The sequence below is a fragment of the Felis catus genome, chromosome F1 (genome assembly GCF_018350175.1).
Source record: "Felis catus isolate Fca126 chromosome F1, F.catus_Fca126_mat1.0, whole genome shotgun sequence".
NCBI lineage: Eukaryota > Metazoa > Chordata > Mammalia > Carnivora > Felidae > Felis > Felis catus.
In genome coordinates this window covers 27,084,431-27,098,768 of record NC_058384.1, presented here as the reverse complement: position 1 = coordinate 27,098,768, position 14,338 = coordinate 27,084,431, and the positions used below count along the sequence as shown (strand labels likewise).

Genomic DNA, 14,338 nt, shown 5'->3' with positions numbered 1-14,338 from the left:
GCCACAGCTGTCCTGTCTGCGCCCCACAGGCCACTCCTTGAGTGGGGGTCTTCTGCCTCCCCCAGCGCTGGCCAGGTGTTCTCAGGGATAGGCAAAGAAGGGGAGGTGATGGGCTCCACAGGCCATTCTTGTTTCTTCCAAGCCACTGTTGAGATGATTTGGGAAGTGGGAATTTGGGGAGAGGAGGGGGGCGGTAAGCACTTCAGAGAGAGCAAACGGGGGCCAGTGCTGTCAGCCACCTGTTCACGGGCCAACTGGGAACTGGGCTTGTCAGAGACCGGAGTGGGGAGGACAGTGAAGCGTGTGCTCTGCCCAGGCCTGGCCCTGCCCTCTTCCATTCTTCGCAGCCCGCGAGCATCCCATCCCCACAACGTAAAATAGCCACGACCAGCTCAGCCTTTTCCCTATCCTGAGGCTCGGAGAGAGCAGATCAGGATTACAGATTGCCTCAGGATCTCAAGTGAAGCATGGGATCCCAGCGTGTGCAAAACCTGTGTGAAGCCAGAGGTGCCAGGGTGCCAGGGCGCCCTCTTGAGGCTGCTCCGGCTCAAATCAGGACCTTCCGTGTGCGCGATCAGTGCCCCAGGTCCTCAAGTGTGTCTGCAGGGCTTTAATTACCACTCTGCTGGGAGGGGGAAATGGAGAGGAGAGGGTCCCTGGGGCTGTGTTTTATTTGTGCTCTGATGATGAAGGAAACTCAGAGGATTCCCTAGGCTGTTGATTCCAACTCCCCCCCCTCCCCAACCCCATCCCTGTGGTAGAATCGTGCCCACTTCAGAAGCTGAGGCTCAGGGGAAGCCCAGTCTCCAGTTCCCACGCCTCTTCATGAAAAGAGAGGGCAGAGTGCCAGCCTGCAGCAGCTCACACTCTGGTGGGTCCCAGTGTTCAGGCCCCTGTTGGGATTGCTAGAGGTCAAAACTCCCCGCCCAAAGCAGTTTGTGAGACTCCAGTTTAAAGTGAGGCAGGCAGGGAGCCCCCGAGAATTTCAGAGGCCGTGCCTGTGGCTCTAGTGGTCAGACCCACAGCTGCGAGAATATTGCCAGCTTTTTAGAAGTTAATGTATTCACTAACACTTTTGGAGAGTCTCCTGTGAACCGACCCCTGTGTATAATTTCAGAGGGAATAGCCCGTTGTTGTGCTCACTGCCTTCTCTGCCTGCCTCAGCGTTGGCCGTAGATGTTGCTGGTGGGTCTCCTCCTGGAGCTCCTTGGGGGCAAAAACTGTGCCGGTCTTATCTCCGGGACCCGGTACCGGCCAAGTAGCTGCACGGAACAGGCTTCTTGGCAGAAGCACATATGCATGAGTGTAGGTGGGCTTGATAGGATCTGGATGGAAACAGGAGAGGACACTCCCGGTGGGTAGGACCTACAGGAATGCTTGGGAGAAGGGTGAGGTGGAATGCGTGGGTACTATCGGGATACAGGGTGGGGAAGCTGGCTCTCCATAAGTGGAGAGCTTTGAAATTTAGATTTTAAGTAGGGCAGTAAAAAACGAGAGACATTAACCATCTTCCTCCTGCCACACCCACTCCCTCTGTGGTAAGACCACAGCGTCTTCTGACAGTGCGGGACCGTTGCTGTCCCCTGTGGCCTGGTGCCCATGCTACAGAGCTGGTGAGAGAGTTGGAGATCACTCTGGCTTACCAGTCCAGTTCTGGATCTTCTGGGCCCCTAGGATTAGGAGGTACGTGAAGAGTCCTGGGGGTGAGCATGGGAGAAGAGCCACTCTTGCACATCCCCAGGATGTTCAGGGCTATAGGTGTACCTGAGGACACCCCAGAGCAAGGGGTTAATGAAAGCTGGCAGAGCCAACCTGTCCTGCGTATCCCCAGCCACCTGCCATCCTGTCTACCCAGATATACAGACACGGGGGCACCTGGGTGGCTCAGTTGGTTAAGTGCCTGACTTTGGCTCAAGTCACGATCTCGTGGTTTGTGGGTTCGAGCCCTATGTTGGGCTCTGTGCTGACAGCTCAGAGCTTGAAGCCTGCTTTGGATTCTGTGTCTCCCTCTGCTCCTCCCCCATTCATACTTGGTCGGTCTGTCTGTCTCTTTCAATATTAAATAAAGATTAAAAAAATTAAAAAATAAAAGATATACAGACACGAAGGAAAACTGGACGAAAGCCCCCTTAGCAATCTCAAGCCTACCAAGAATAAAACTAAAAAGAAAAATTAAACCACCCACCAGGTGTTTTCAAATGCTTACTGTGCTCCCGCTCACCTAGTGCTCTTAAGTCCTGGGTGGAGAAGGAAGGACACTAACACTGAAACCCTAATGCACAGCGAGTGCCACCTGGAGCTTTCTGCCACTCCATTACCTCACTCACATACACGCCACACATTCTCATTATGGTCCCAATCTTTGTGAAAACAGAGGCTGTAGAAAATTACTTTACCCTAGACCGTCTGTGGGGGGTGGTCTGAAATTCAACAAGAGGAAACCCTCCTTCCTGGCCTCCAGAGTTGAGCCGGCCACTCTTCCCACTATGTGGGGGTGTTTCGGACACCTGCCTCCACACACTGAGGCCAGGCGGTGCTGACCAGAAGGGCAGCCCCATAGGGAGTTTGTTAGCCTTCTTCAAGAAGCCTTCAAGAAGAGTGGCAAAGCCAGCCCCTCTACTATCCCCGGATAAGAAGTTGGCATCTTAAGAAAGCTCTGGGATCCTCCACCCAGATCCTTTCAAAGGTGTTAAGTGAGGCAGGCGTATCCTACAGCAGCCATTCTGAAGGAGCCCGCTCCTCTTCCCTGTTGAGAATAAGCACCTGTTTATTATCTGTCAGCAGCTTCCCTCTGCTGCCAGTCTCCTCTGGCTCCCATTCTATGGAAGGTGCCTCTTCTGTGAAGCCCTGTCAGAGGCTGTCTGGAGCAAAACCACCAAGGCTTCTCTAGCCTCAAGATGGCTTCCCTTCCAAACATACCTTCCCCTTGCAGACCATGACAAGGTGAGCTCTTCGGCAGGGATTCCAGTTCATGTTTAGGGATTCCATCCTTTGTGCATAAGGGGGCGAGAGTAACTTAAAATAATACTACTAATAATCACAGCAGTGGTAATAGTGATTGCTGGCCTTGGTTGACTCTTACCCAGTGCCCGACTCTGTGATGAGCTCTTTTAAGGAGCTCAAGCTCACTTATCAGCTGAGCCCTTAGCAGATGAGGAAACTGAGGCTTAACCCCAAAGTAACCTGCCAGGGTGACATGGCTCGTGAGGGGACAGCCCAGAATGAGAACCTGGCTAGGCTGCCCCAGAACCACGCTTTAACCAGCACTGTGGCTGCAGCCTGTCAGTGTCCTCCAGCCATGGGAAGAAGGTGGCTGTGATCGTGCACCCAGGGCACCATCCTGCCCTCATGGCACATGCAGCCAGGAATCAGTTTCAGGCCCATCTTTTCTCTTCCCCTCCCTTGGGAAACTACACAGTATAACAGCAGGAGAGCTCAATCCTTGGCCATCTAGAGGCTTTATGATATACAGAGGTGGAAAAAATAGTGAGGGAAAAGACTTATATATGTTCTGTACGCTATACGTTTCCCCTCTACCCCACTGCATCCTGGAATCTGGGAAATATCAGGTCTCTTTAGAGTCCAAATTATTTCCCTAATTCATGTTCTTGAGATGAAAGCGTTAGACCCGGACTTGCTGGAGCTTATTATTTTAATCCAGGATTATGATGGCTGCAGAAAGAGGCCAGTCTGTCCTGTTGACCGGCCCTTCCTCCTTGGCTAGGAGAGGAATGGCGTCTGTCCTGACTTGAGACCTCGACCTGTCTGGCCCTGAGGGGAGCTGAGGTTGGAGCTAAGCCTGTATCTCTCCACCAGGAAACTGGCTTAGATGAACAAGCCAGATTGGGGGGGGGGGGGGGGAGGGGGCGGTGCATGCTGCCCGAGTCCTTGAAATCAGCTTGGGACACTGGTGGTTGGAGGGGCAGAGGGAAGGGCCAGAATCCTCATGTGGAACAACGGTCGTCCCCCCAAATTAGTTCCTGGTAGGTGTTGCTGCTCCTTGGTGGCCAAACATCTGTGGTGTGGATCCCCCCAGGGAGAGGACCTCAAAATCCCTCCCCCAGCCTTGTGGTGCACCGGACTACCTGGGCAGACCCAGACTCACAGGTAGCAGGTGTGAGTCTACTCCCGTATCCAACTCCCGATCTTTACAGATGGGGAGACTAAAGCCCAGGAGAGAAAAGCACTCAGCCACTTTATCCCCATGCCCTGCCTGCTGAACGAATGAGTCTCAGACATGCAGGTTTTCCAGAGGGTAGCAAAAGCTGTTATTCTGAGATGGAGTTGCTTTAATCTAGCCCTGCACTGTCTGCCCCAGCCCTTCCAGGAAATTTTCACAGTTGTGGGAGCTGAGATTGTGGGGTATAGTCCATGATGGGAAGAGGTTGGCTCGAGGGCTGTGTGCCCTTGGCAGAGGCCAGGGCCAGATTACACTGGAAAGCCTCCCTCAGGTGGAAGAGTCTGAACCTGTGTGCCTGGCAGGGCCGGAGCCCCTTGGGCGGACCAGCAGGATGCAGTGATGGATGGGGGCGGGGGGGCGGGGGGGGGTGGGCAGTCTGGCTGGGAAGGCTCCGCATCCCACAACACCGCGGCTGCCTGCCCCCGTCTCCTGGGAGAAGACTGCTCTCCTCTCCACAGGGCTGGTCAGGGCCAGGAGTTCCTACCCTGCTGACCTTGACTGCCATCTGTGAAGGTGGCTGCCACTCCCCTCCCTGCTCAGCTTGTTACTGCATGGATGCCTTCAGGAGCCTTGCTTTTCTAATCAGTGGAGAAAGTAGCTTTGTCTGCCAGGAACCAAAGCAGGGCAGCTGATGGAAAAAAAAAAAAAAAAGAAAGAAAGAAAGAAAGAATTAACAGCTCCAAGTAGAGGGAGTAAAAAAGAAACAGCAAAGCTGGAAAATGGCTTAAAAACCTGGGGGCAAGGCCAATCCTGGCAGCATCTGGCCAGCTGCCTGGGGGCCCTCCTGCCTGCCCACCAGGTCTTGTGACAAATGCCCTCAGACAGCCGGGGAAGCACAGCTGTCACCGGAAGGCTCCAAGTGTGCGGGCAGACAGCCAGAGGCCCGCGGCTGCAGGGGCGTCTCTCGGGCTGGTAACCTCATTATCTCTGCTGTCGGAGCAGGAGCCCCAGGGAGCACAGCTGCTCGCAGCCGTGCATCGGAGGAGCTGCCTGCTTGGGAAGCTGTGCACAGCAAGGCCTCTCCTGCCAAAGGAGGCTCCACAGGGCTGCGGGCCTGGAGATTCGCTTTCACGTCACTCCAGTAAATCCTCCTGGTTCCAGAACTGTGCCTGGGCCCTGCCAGGGTTCATGGGCACAGATGGTGCTTTTATTCTGGCAGCTCTTTCCACCCCTTGGGCCCCAAAGAAAGGTTAGGTGCAAACAATGAGCAAGAAAGAAAAGAAGGGAAGGCAAAGGGAAAGAAAAGAGAAACAGAAAGAGAAAGAAAGGACCTTAGACTGCCCAGAGCTTGTCCAAGGATGTCCCAAGGACGCCTCGGAATTATGCCATTTTCCACTCACATCTGTCCTCCGTTATCCAGGAAACTACTTGGTACCTTCCCCCTGTCAGGCCCCTTTCTCCGGGTGACATACGGGGTGGGTAAGACCAGGGATTTGGGGCGCTACAGTCTGAAATCTAGGTATGCCTGGCTGGGCCTCTACCTGCCTTTTGTGGACCCTCCCTGGTAAGGACAGCCCCTGCGTATATGACAGTGAGGACAGGGGAGGCCAAAGTCACATGAAAGAGCATGTCTGACTCCAGCTGCAAACATTCTCGAGCCTGCCCTGGGATCCAAGGAGGAGAGGAAGGAGGGGACAGAGGGTGTGGGAAGGATACTGGAAGCAGTGGGGCTGGCTATCGTCTGCTTTGCTCTCAATTGATGTTCGACCTTGAGCAACATGCCAAATGTTCCTCTCTGCTGCGGAACACCCTCATCTGTCAAGTGGAGAGCGCACCTGCCCTGGGCCAGCCTGGCTGGGGAGAGGAAGCTCTGTGGAGAGAAATGGCTTGTCAGCGGGAGGCTGTGGGGCTGCTGTTATTGCTGTAACCTGGCACTGGCTGTATGTCACTGTCTGCGAGACAGCTTTGAAAAAGGGCCACCGTGGTTTTCCGCAGCTCTGGACTGGCTGGGGAGGCCGCACATCTGGTAGGTGGGGAGGGCTGGGAGAGGACCCTTATTATTATGAAAATCGAGCCATTTGCTGACTTGGTGTGGGTCCAGCTTAATTTCTCCCAGCCCTGAGCCGATGCCTAACGGGTTTGGATCGGGACTGAGGCAAGCAAGCACCAGGATTTATAGAAATGTCATTCCCCCAAAAGGAGCAGAATGTGACAGGCTGAGGCCTGACTTCTTGAGTCTGCGGTGGGGGCTTGCATGGGTACGTGTGGGTGCAGAGAGAAGCAGAAGGAGAGAAGGAGGTGATGTGTGTAAAGACCATCTGGCTGGGCACGGGCCCAGCCCAACACGCCGGGCCCTTCCCCCGTCCTCCCAGATAACTCCGGCTGCCTGCCCAGGGAAGGAACAATAGAATAATCTGGAGATTCCCCTGCCCTTCTTAGATCCTCCTGGGATTTCTGTCTCCACTTCCTGAGCAGGCAATCTGTCCACGGTGGGTTAGCTCCCCGGCCCTGTCCAGAGACACTCAGGGCCATTGCCCAGACCCCAGGCCGGTGCCCTCTGCGTGGGGACCGGACAAGGAAGGCTGCACACGCAGGCCTTTTTCTGGCACCGCCATGCCCAGTGCTGTTAAAGCTCTTCTAATCCGTGTTATTTTCTTCTAATCCCTCCCCCGCCTGCTCTGGCCTGTGTGCCACCCTGTAGGACCTTTGGTCCCAAGCCGGAGTCCGTGCTGAGCCCCAGGCATAAGGAAGCCAAGCATCTGCTGCAGCGTGCCCGCATGAAGGCCAGGACCCGGCCCCTCCGTGCCAGCCATGATATCGTGCCCGCCGTTGCCCAGGGCAGCCGGTGAGTGGGGCCCTGGCCTAGGAGGGCTGAGGCGGGGAGAAGAGGTAGGATCCAGCCAACGTACTGCTGCTCACTGCTCCCTCTGTGTGTGTGTTTCCCATGTGAGGCGCTTGAGTTAATTCATTTAGTCGGTCAACACACCTTGACTGAGGGCCTACAGTGTCAAACATGGAGGATTCGAAGGTGAATGACACATAATCTGAGCTCCCTGGGGGACAGATGTCACGGTCTCCAGGGAGAAAGACCGGCAAACAGGTCAATACAGTTGTGGTGTAGGAGAGGATAGACGTGAATGCGGGGCAGGAAACCCATACCTCCACCTGGGAAGGACAGCAGAGGCTCTAGAGGACGTGGCTTCTAAGTTGGGGCTTGGAGGAGATGTATACCTTCCCTGGGCGGATGATGGAGGCCGGGGTGAGCATCCCAGGGCAGACACCATGAGCAGAAACACCGTGCTCACGGGACGGGAGGGAGGGGCTTGAAGGCCAGAAAGCTCAGTGCAGGCCGGTCACGGAGGCCTCCAGGCTTGCTGAAAGATTTGGATGTCTCCAGTAACAGCTAGAAGCCACTACAGGATTTTAAGCAGGTAGATAGCATCATCACATTTGCATCTCAGTATAGCTGTCCTGGCTGCAGGGATGTGTTGGATCTGGGGGCCTGGGGTGGTAAGGAGGCTTCATGGTGGTCCTGGTGAGATGTGATAGGGAGGGGGGGGGTGTGGAGGTAAGGAATTGCCAAGAGCCAGAAAGGATGCAGGTTTACTGAGGCAGCAGCAAAGTGGTTAAGATTCTGGAACCAGACCCCTGGGTTTGAATTCGGGCTCTGCCACTTGCTGGCTGTGTGCCTTTGGGGAAGTCTCTGTGCCTCAGTTTTGTCATCTGCAAAATGGGAATTGTAATGGTGCCAGTCTTACAGGGTTGTTGTGAGGATTATATTGAGTCAGTATGTGTAAGGTGTTCAGAACTGTGCCTGGGGCATAGCGAGTACCATGTGAGTGTTACCTCTTACTAGTAATTATTTAGTTAACCGGGTGTAGGAAATGTGAGAAGGGAAGGCATCCAGGGGGAAGCCCAGGGTTCTGACTGGGTGTCTGGAGGTTTGGTGGGGCCTTAGCCAAGGAATGAAGTTCAGGGTCACGCTTTAGAGGAGGTTGCCCTCCAAATGGAGGAAATGTTCATCAGGCATTTGGATACAAGATCTGCAGAGGAGGAAAAGAGGTCAGAATGGCAGAGTTGGGCATTACCCTGCTTTCCTGATGCTAGAGCCATGGGTGAGGGCAAGTTCACTGGGGGTGAAGAGGCAGGCAGAGAACAAGTTGAAGGACATTCAGACCAGCCCTTCACATATGTGGCTGTTCCTGGAGTGACATCCCATCCCCATCCCCGCCTGCCATTCCATGTGCCATGCCCCTCCTGGAACCCCCTGCACGTGGAATGCACACCCCAGGGCCAGTACACCTGGTGGACCTGACACGGGGCTGCCAGCCCAGGCCAAATTGTGCCTGCCCCAAGCAGGGCACCTGTGCTTTTTCAACGATGATGGGCATGCTGGGTGTGCTGGTTTCCATCACTGTGTGATACTGGAGGAACAGAGGATTCTCAGTGGAACTGGGCCATATGCTCTTTGATGGGAGACACTGAGCCTGTGCATTGAAGGCCGTGGACTGTCATGGCACCATTGAGATGACTCCAGCATAAGCAGAGGGCTGACTCCTGCCTCTGAGTTCAGTGTCATTATGACCCCCCTATGAGAGGGGCTCAGGAGATCCTAAATCTGGGCAAGCTGTGCCAAAAAGACTATCCTTTTCTTTCCACATTTTTGCCTTGTCTCACTCTGGTTGGAGGAGACTAGTTAGGAATGGGCATGGCTTCTCTGAAGCATCCTAACTATTCTTCTCTTCATATATATGGAGCTCAGAGCCTTAGACTTTCACAGAGCCCTCTGTTCCACCTTCTGTAGGTTACTTAGGTTGGGCTGGGTAGTCTCAAAATTGGCAGGACTATTTGCAAAACAGACGTGACTGTGTAAATGTGCTCTTGGACACTTCCTCTTCCCCAGATTAGGCGAGCAGCTCATCACAACCCCAGTCGCCAACCTTAAAGTATGTTCCCTTTTGTCAGGCTGTCCCCTGGCCATAGAAATGCTATAGAAATGCAAGGTGACCCACTTTAGCAGCTGCCGTGTCCAGAAAAGAATTACTTTGACTTGGCAGCCCTGGTGAATCCTCAGAGGGTGCAGCTGAAAAATCAACGCCAGATGGCTTGCTGCAGATGCTTCTAAAGGTTATGCTTGTCAAATCACCCTGGAGAGCCATGCTGAGTTAACATGGTGATGCCACACAGGCCCCAGGCCCGAGTCAGATGCAGGAGCACCCCCGCACCCTCCCCCCCCCCCCGCCTCAGCCCAGGGGCATCACTCCTTCCAAAGAGCAGCTTGATAAAAGATGGATGGAAGAGTGGGGGCAGGCAGAGCAGTCTCCAGAAGGCCTTCTTTATCCTCGGCCAGGCTGGAGGTGGCCGGGGCAAGCATGGACAGACAGCCTTTTCCAGGAGGTGAAGACGTATCAGTAGCTTCATTTTCTGGAAGCAAATCAGCGTAGAAATTGAGCAGCTCCCAGAAACACAGTCTCTTGCTATTTTGGGGACAGGCACACCTAGGTTGGAATTCCTAACACCAGGAGGGCACAACACGTCAGCAAGATGCAGGACCTGGGAAGGTGACCCACGAGGGCTGTCAGCCTGTGTCAGCAGCAGCCGTGTTAAGACAGTAGAGCTTGTGTAGGTTGCGTTGATTGTGTGGTTGGCACAGCGTTGCTGTAGGAAGTGGGCCTCCAGAAAGGGGCCTTCCCACAGAGGCCATATCAACTCCAGGTACTGGGCCAGACGGTCCTCTCCGAGAAGGGTGATGGTTGAGGCAGCTTGAGGAGCTTCGCAGGTATGGTTTGCTACGGAAGGGTCTTTGCTGTGCAGTTGTCCCCAAAGCCCTCAGCGTACCTGTGTGGCGTGTTCCCAGCACTGCTGGCAGAGGCCTCTGGTTTCAGCAGTGGAGTTGAAAGTACCTTCTGTGATCAGACTCCCCTTCATTTCTCCTTTTAGAACAAAAAAATGTTATTTCTACCTTTGGCATGAATTCCAGGATGACTCAATTCACCATCTTGTATGGAAAAGTTAAGGTCACTGATGCGGCTGATGGCACCTGGACTCCCTTATTAGGTTAGAAATGTACTGCCTTTAAAGCCGGGCTTTCTTCTTCCTCCCCCAAAGTATAGCCCACACCCTGTCAGCATAGCAGGGCAGTGCCATCTGGGGCCTACAGAGGGGTTGCCGTGTGCCGGCCAGTGTACCGAGTCTCCTGGTGAGCCTCTCCCTGCATTGGGTGGGCCTGGCCACCAGGGTATCTTGCCTGTGTGTGTGTGTGTGTGTGTGTGTGTGTGTGTGCACGCGCGCGTATACGTGCCTGCAGATATCGGGGCGGGGGGGGGGCGGATTCTGCTTAGTAGGGTGCCTCTTGTTTCTGGGGGAGGAGAGGTGATGCTGTTTCTCTGGCAGAGCCTCCTGTTCCTGGGCAAGAATGCCCTGGGGAGCTGACCCAGGAACCCCACATGCACGTGACCAGAGTGATTGTCCCACTGCGCCTTCCTCAGATCCTGAGAGGCTGAAGACATACAGGTGCAGGTGGGATCCTCAGGGGCAAGAGCTTGGGGCTCCAGTGCCTCATAGTCAGCAACAGAAAACTGTCACCAGCACAGGGATCAGGGGGGGCCACCCTAGCCATATTGAGACAAGCAGGGAGACCCTGAACCATCCTCATCAGGGGTGATCCTAGTGAAGAACTTCACATCTCTGCTGTGAACCCCTCTCTGAATGCAGACCCACATTATGACTTTTGGGGGGTCCTAGGCACTCTTGCCTTCTCTGCCTTCCTCCATTAAAAAAAAGTTAATAATTCTAGTTTCTGACCATGCTGGTTTAAAAGGTATTATATGTTTTCTTGGACTTAAGAGTTTGTTTTCTTCTGACTTGAAGACAAATGACTTTCATGGGTCCCTGGAAGTGTCCCGGCCCATAGACACTGTGGCTGCTGTGCCTAATGGATAAATTGGCCCAGCCTGAATGTGAGTTCCAGAAAACAGGATGATGGACAACTCTGCAGTATTCCTCAAAGCAGCCCTTTTAAGCACAGACTCTGCTCCAGTCTCAAAGCAGGAAGATCAGTTGCTTAGCAGTTGTTCTTTAAAAAAGGAAATTCCTGGGGCGCCTGGGTGGCGCAGTCGGTTAAGCGTCCGACTTCAGCCAGGTCACGATCTCGCGCTCCGCGAGTTCGAGCCCCGCGTCGGGCTCTGGGCTGATGGCTCAGAGCCTGGAGCCTGTTTCCGATTCTGTGTCTCCCTCTCTCTCTGCCCCTCCCCCGTTCAGGCTCTGTCTCTCTCTGTCCCAAAAATAAATAAACATTGAAAAAAAAAAATTTAAAAAAGGAAATTCCTCCTGGAGCAGTGCTCATTGAGAGAAAACACTGGAGTCAGGAGTATCGGCAGATGTGCAGGCCCCCATCACCCACGGCCTCCTAGGGCAGGGTAAACATTTAGTGAACGCGTAGCCGCAGCCTCCAGGGAGGGTTCCAGGGAGTGGCACTTTAAGCTGCATGATTTAGGAAGTGCTCACTCCTCCTTAGTGTGCACTGGGGGTGGGGACACAGTGCTATGGCATGGTGGAACCTTGGCTCTAGCTTTATCCTGCCAGCTCAGCATTCACAGTTAGGTGACCACCAGCCCTGCCCCTCTGCAATCAGAGGCCTGGGGTCCAAGGTTTGAGCCTCTTGTCTGTCTGACATGGCACAGGTGAGGGAGTGCCTTAAGCTCCCAGCCATAGCTGGCTCCCATGGAGTTTTGCAGAGAATCAGTCTTGGACAATTTAACTCTAACCTCTCAGACCACCCGTTGATTCCAAAGTGTATGCATTTTTTATGCATTGTATTCCACTCCCTCAGCAATCCAGACCATTCTAATCCGTCTGGATTGTGAGGCTCGTCAGTGGCTTTGTCAAGGCACAGAGGAGGGGATGGTTAGCAATGGCCAGTGACACCCCCAGGGCGCAGGTCATGTTCACCTGAGCCAGACAGGCAATGCCATTGATCCATACACAAAGTACAGCTGAGAAGGGACACACTGTCTGGTCCAGTAAATGCTGTGAATAGGTTTAGATGCCGGCCGGTTCAATGGCTACTCTTCCCACTGGCTAGCATGTTTTAATAGTAATTGTTAAGCATGTATGTTTTCTTCCTGCTGTTATCTGAACTGCTTTTCTTTTAATTGCGTACCATATTTGTCTTTCTGTTGGGTAGCTATAAACTTGGTGAGGGAGGAACTCGTATTAAGACAGCCTTTTTGAAAGCACTGACACCCTTCTTCCAGAATCACTGAAGCATCTCGTTAGGGGAAGGATTAGCAAATCCACTAATTGTCGACATACATTTCATTATAATCAGTTGTTGGGAGTCTAGGCAAGCTTGAGCAAACAGTGCTATGTACATACAGTGTGCTATTGGAGGAGAGTTTACTTCTCTGGGGAGAGGAAGGGGAGAGGAGGAGGAAGGCAAGGATAGGAAAGGCTTCGTAGACACTTTGAGGACTAAAAACAGCAACATAACACATGAAGTATGCCAGCATAGGTAGTTGTGTATACACAACGGGTATACTTCTGGGTACTTGGAAAGAAATAGCAAGTCCCTAAAATCCAGGCTCCTCCCCAAATAAAACTTGACCACCAGCATGGTCAGTGTCTAGTTCTATTTTGCAGCTCCTTCTGAAGGAGAAAAAATATCCACAGCTTGCCTTTTCAGCTGCTCAGGTGCCGGTCAGCCTAGAAACTGGTCTTGTGTGGCCTCTCCTTTATAGGAATGAGGAGGGACCATGTGGTCATGGCAGTGCCTTCCAGCACTAACATCTTGTGAGTCTGTCATAACAAATGAGTGGTACAGGTGTTCATGGGAAGGAGATAATATCATGGTGTATTAGTCAGGTTTCTTCAGAGAAAACCATCAGAGAAAGAGCCAACAGACTGTGTGTGTGTGTGTGTACGTGTGTGTATATTTCTCCATATATATATGGGGAGAGAGAGAGAGAGATTTATTTTAAGGAATTGACTCATGTGATCATGGAGGCATGGTAAGTCCAAAATCTGCAGGGTAGGCTGGCAGGCTTCAGACTCAGGGAAGATAGCAACTCAAATCTAAAGGCAGTCTACTGGCAGAATTCTTTCTTGCTCAGGGAAGATCAGTGTTTGTGCTGTTAAGGGCTTCAACTGATTGGATGAGGTCAACCACGTTGTGGAGGGTAATCAGCTTTATTCAAAATCCACCAATTTAAATGTTAATCTTATTCAAAAATGTCTTCACAAAAACATCCAGAATAATGTCTGACGAAGTCCCTGGGCATTGTGGTACCAATGAAGTTGACCCATAAAATTAACCAGCACACGTGGTGTCTATACAACAGGTAACATTTAACAAATAGGATTCAAATGCAGGCAGGTCAAGAAAAAAAGTCTGCAGGATCTGATGCAAGAGTGCTGCATGAGGTGCACGAGGCAGGAGTCTGGTGACCATACAAGTGGCCGGGCGGCAGGACAGAACTGGGGAGGAAAACAGTGAGGAATGTGGAGGGCCTCTGTTTTTACCATAAAGACCTTGAACTTGATCCTGTGCCCCCTTGGGGGATGGTGTGATGAAGCTGTGCTTCGGGAAGACTGACAGGAGGCAGTGGGGGCTGGATATGAGGCAGGGGTCCAGTGCGAGTGATAAACGATAAATGAGAGGAAGGGTGTGAGTCCCAAACACTTAGCAGTAGATTGGTGCGACGTCACTGTAGGGAAACGGAAGGGAAAGAAGAGCCCTACTTAGGTGGCCTTTGATAGGAAATGCGGAGAGACTCAGGTTACTTGGCTCCAGGGGGCCCCCAGGGTGAGATTTAGGCAGGTGTTTTCCAGAGTGGACAGGACTTGATGGCCAGCACAGTGTTTCCCAGAGCAAAGGTTGGTGACAGAATGCAAAGGTTCTTCCTAGCACAGTACTTGTCCTCATAGCTTTTCTCCAGCATGGAAGGGGCTGTGGGGGGGGGGGGGCGGGTACAGAAGGTGGGCACTGAAACAGACAAGACAGAGAGTCCAAGGAGAAACATGGGTGCCATTGTCTAAATTCTGTCTAACCAAGATGATTAGGAACCCAGAGTGGACACTTTTGGGAGCAAGAATGCTTAGAAAGCCTGACATCAGGTCCCACACAGTCTGTGTAGAGACTTATAATTCACTCTTCCCATTAAATCTTTAAAAAAATTTTTTTTAATGTTTATTTATTTTTGAGACAGAGAGAGACAGAGC

At 52.7% G+C, this 14,338-nt stretch overlaps 1 protein-coding gene across 4 annotated transcripts in view; it reads left to right on the top strand.

Moving 5' to 3' along the window:
* Nucleotides 1–14,338, top strand: part of KIAA1614 (uncharacterized protein KIAA1614 homolog) — a 58,726-nt gene that overhangs the window by 23,431 nt on the left and 20,957 nt on the right. For all 4 annotated transcript variants that reach the window (XM_045048514.1, XM_045048515.1, XM_045048512.1 and 1 more), the window contains one exon: nucleotides 6,822–6,965. In XM_045048514.1, coding sequence (XP_044904449.1) covers nucleotides 6,822–6,965 — 144 coding nt within the window. The remainder of the gene's footprint in view (nucleotides 1–6,821; nucleotides 6,966–14,338) is intronic.